The sequence below is a fragment of the Histoplasma capsulatum genome, genomic scaffold, assembly GCF_000149585.1.
Source record: "Histoplasma capsulatum NAm1 scaffold_4 genomic scaffold, whole genome shotgun sequence".
In the NCBI taxonomy this organism is placed as follows: Eukaryota; Fungi; Ascomycota; class Eurotiomycetes; order Onygenales; family Ajellomycetaceae; genus Histoplasma; species Histoplasma mississippiense.
The window spans coordinates 2549657-2551932 of record NW_001813979.1 but is presented as its reverse complement, the minus strand read 5'-3'; the positions used below and the strand labels follow the sequence as shown (position 1 = coordinate 2551932).

The window sequence follows — 2276 nt, the reverse complement described above, 5'->3', positions numbered from 1 at the left end:
GGCGAGTTTGATTCGCTTGCTCAATGCTGTTGCTTGGAAAATCCACGACTCAAAAGAAACAACCGCGAAACTCCCTCTCTTATCCCAACAAGCATGTCTTCCGGGCGACCCTTCACCAGAGCCCTCGCCGTCTACAACAGATGGTTTCTCTTCCGCACCTTGTTATACCCCTTCTACAACCTCGCACACAGCCTCTGAGCCCGCGATCTACGTGCAGGGAATGAACGTTCTTTGTGCTCCATTTTTATACGCTTCCAGGAGTGAAGTAGAGGCGTTTGCTCTTTTTCATTATTTCATTATCCGAGAATGTCCTGGCTATGTCAGAGGTACCATGGACGGGGTACACAAGGGACTTAGGCTGGTGGATAGATGTCTGGAAATTATTGAGCCCAAACTGGCAAACCACCTATTTAGTAGGGGAATGTATGCTGAATTATATGCATTCCCGTCTGTTCTCACGCTATGCGCCTGCACCCCGCCTCTACCTGAGGTTCTCCACCTCTGGGATTTCCTTTTCGCATATGGACCGCATTTGAATATCCTGTGCATTGTTGCTCAGTTGATCAGGCTACGGGATACGATTTTGGCAAGTCCCAGGTATGTTTAGGTATCCGCAAACCAAAATTTCTGGATTGAAACTTGTTCTTGTTATTTCCCTCCCTTGCATTTATCTACATATTCCATTTGCTGACATTTGGTTATGCAGTCCAAATAAAATTCTACGGTCTCTTCCGGCACTTGATGCCAAAGAAATCATCGCCCTTACTGTCTTAATCGTGCGAAAGATTCCTGACAATCTGTACGAGGAACTTGTTACTCATGCTCAATGAACTTCCTCAATGATTAGAAGCGTTTTTCTTTCCGATTGTTGCCCTCATTTTTCGTTCTTCCAATCTCTGCTAGCAGTTTTTCGATTTCGCTCAAAGGCAGTTCTGTTGATATCTTATCGAATTATCCTTGGTCCCCATTCTTCGCCATCCGTACCACCCAATACGTCATCATTGCTCATTTGATCATTATCTCGATTTCTTTACTCCATATGTTTTCAGTATTTTGCACTGTTATTTTTCTCCCGGTTTCATATGAGTGCCGAGGAAATAGGAGCCTGCATGGCTCGATAAAGAGAAAAGTTGTTTTTTATTTTTTTTATTTTTTTATTGGATGAAGGAAAGATGGACATATCTGTATATTAGACTCTATTGCGTTGTTGATAATGATTACGAAAATGTGACGAGGAGTATGGGCTGTGTTAATTACCTGTCAATATCAATTTCTTTCCCCGAGTTCTAATCTTTGTCTACTTTGGTTGGTTAGCTCTGGGCACATATTCATGATAAGAAAATTGACAAAGTACAATATCCATTTAAACACAGGACGGAGAGGAATCACGAAGCGGAATGAACCCGGGGGGGCTGAACGGGGGAGTAAAGGAGAAGAAAATATTCGACCCTCTAAAGACATTCACCCTTCTGCTAAGCCTGTCTCCCGCTCCTCCCACGCACACCTTTCACACCGACAAGCACCTCCCAACGCCCCCATGGCCCATTCCCTCCTCTCCTTTAATCCCAAGCCCACATCACAGTAATGATTGAATATTTCCTCCCCACGTTTAATTCCCGCCCAATTTCCACTCCCCGGGCTCTTGCGCCCACCCCATTTGACCCTCTCGTCCTCTTTCCTAACTGTAAAATTAATCTCTCCACCCCACTCCCAGCGCACGTTAGGGTCACACGAATGATTCGCCAAACACCAGAGCGGGTGAACAGCACAAACCTCCGGCCCTCCATCCCAGGTCGATAGGCGACCGGACGCGGTGCCGCGGAATTTGGCGTAGAGGGTGTTTAGCACCCAGGTATCGTAGAATGGGAGGGTTTCGAAGGGATCCAGTCCCATTTCCTCTAGGATGCGAGTTGGTTGGAGGATTGACAGATGGAAGGAGAAAGGGAGGGTTGCGGAGGGGGGATGGGGGTTGTTCTTGCCGTTATTTAATGGTGATGGTGAGGTTTGAGGAAGCATGCTGTCGTCCGGAGCGTAAAAGTCGCCCCAAATATACTTCACCTCAGGCAAGTCCAGGGGATGTATTTTTTGTGTCTCAGCTATAGCAATTGCGCGGCCTAACAGCAACAGATAGAGGTAGTCAGCTTTGTCCTTGGGATCCTGAATGTCCTTCCCGATGGACTCAAGGCCCTCCTTCCCGCACTCGGCCGCATGATAGACTTCCTGGGAAAGATTGTGGCATTCCCGGCTGCAAAAGATGGTATCTTCGCAGTCATCGC

At 47.0% G+C, this 2276-nt stretch overlaps 2 protein-coding genes across 2 annotated transcripts in view; one reads left to right on the top strand and one right to left on the bottom strand.

Moving 5' to 3' along the window:
* Window positions 1-421: 421 nt before the first annotated feature.
* On the top strand, window positions 422-830 carry HCAG_04767 (hypothetical protein; the record flags this gene model as incomplete). The annotated part of the gene is made up of 2 exons (XM_001540877.1): window positions 422-597; window positions 707-830. The coding sequence occupies 2 exons, from the start codon at window positions 422-424 to the stop codon at window positions 828-830; spliced, it is 300 nt and encodes a 99-aa protein (XP_001540927.1).
* Window positions 831-1559: 729 nt separating this feature from the next.
* HCAG_04766 (conserved hypothetical protein) overlaps window positions 1560-2276 on the bottom strand; it is a gene marked incomplete at both ends in the record, with an annotated part of 1748 nt that continues 1031 nt past the window's right edge. Inside the window, 2 exons of the mRNA XM_001540876.1 lie at window positions 1560-1682; window positions 1774-2058. Of these exons, the coding sequence (XP_001540926.1) occupies window positions 1560-1682; window positions 1774-2058 (408 nt within the window). The remainder of the gene's footprint in view (window positions 1683-1773; window positions 2059-2276) is intronic.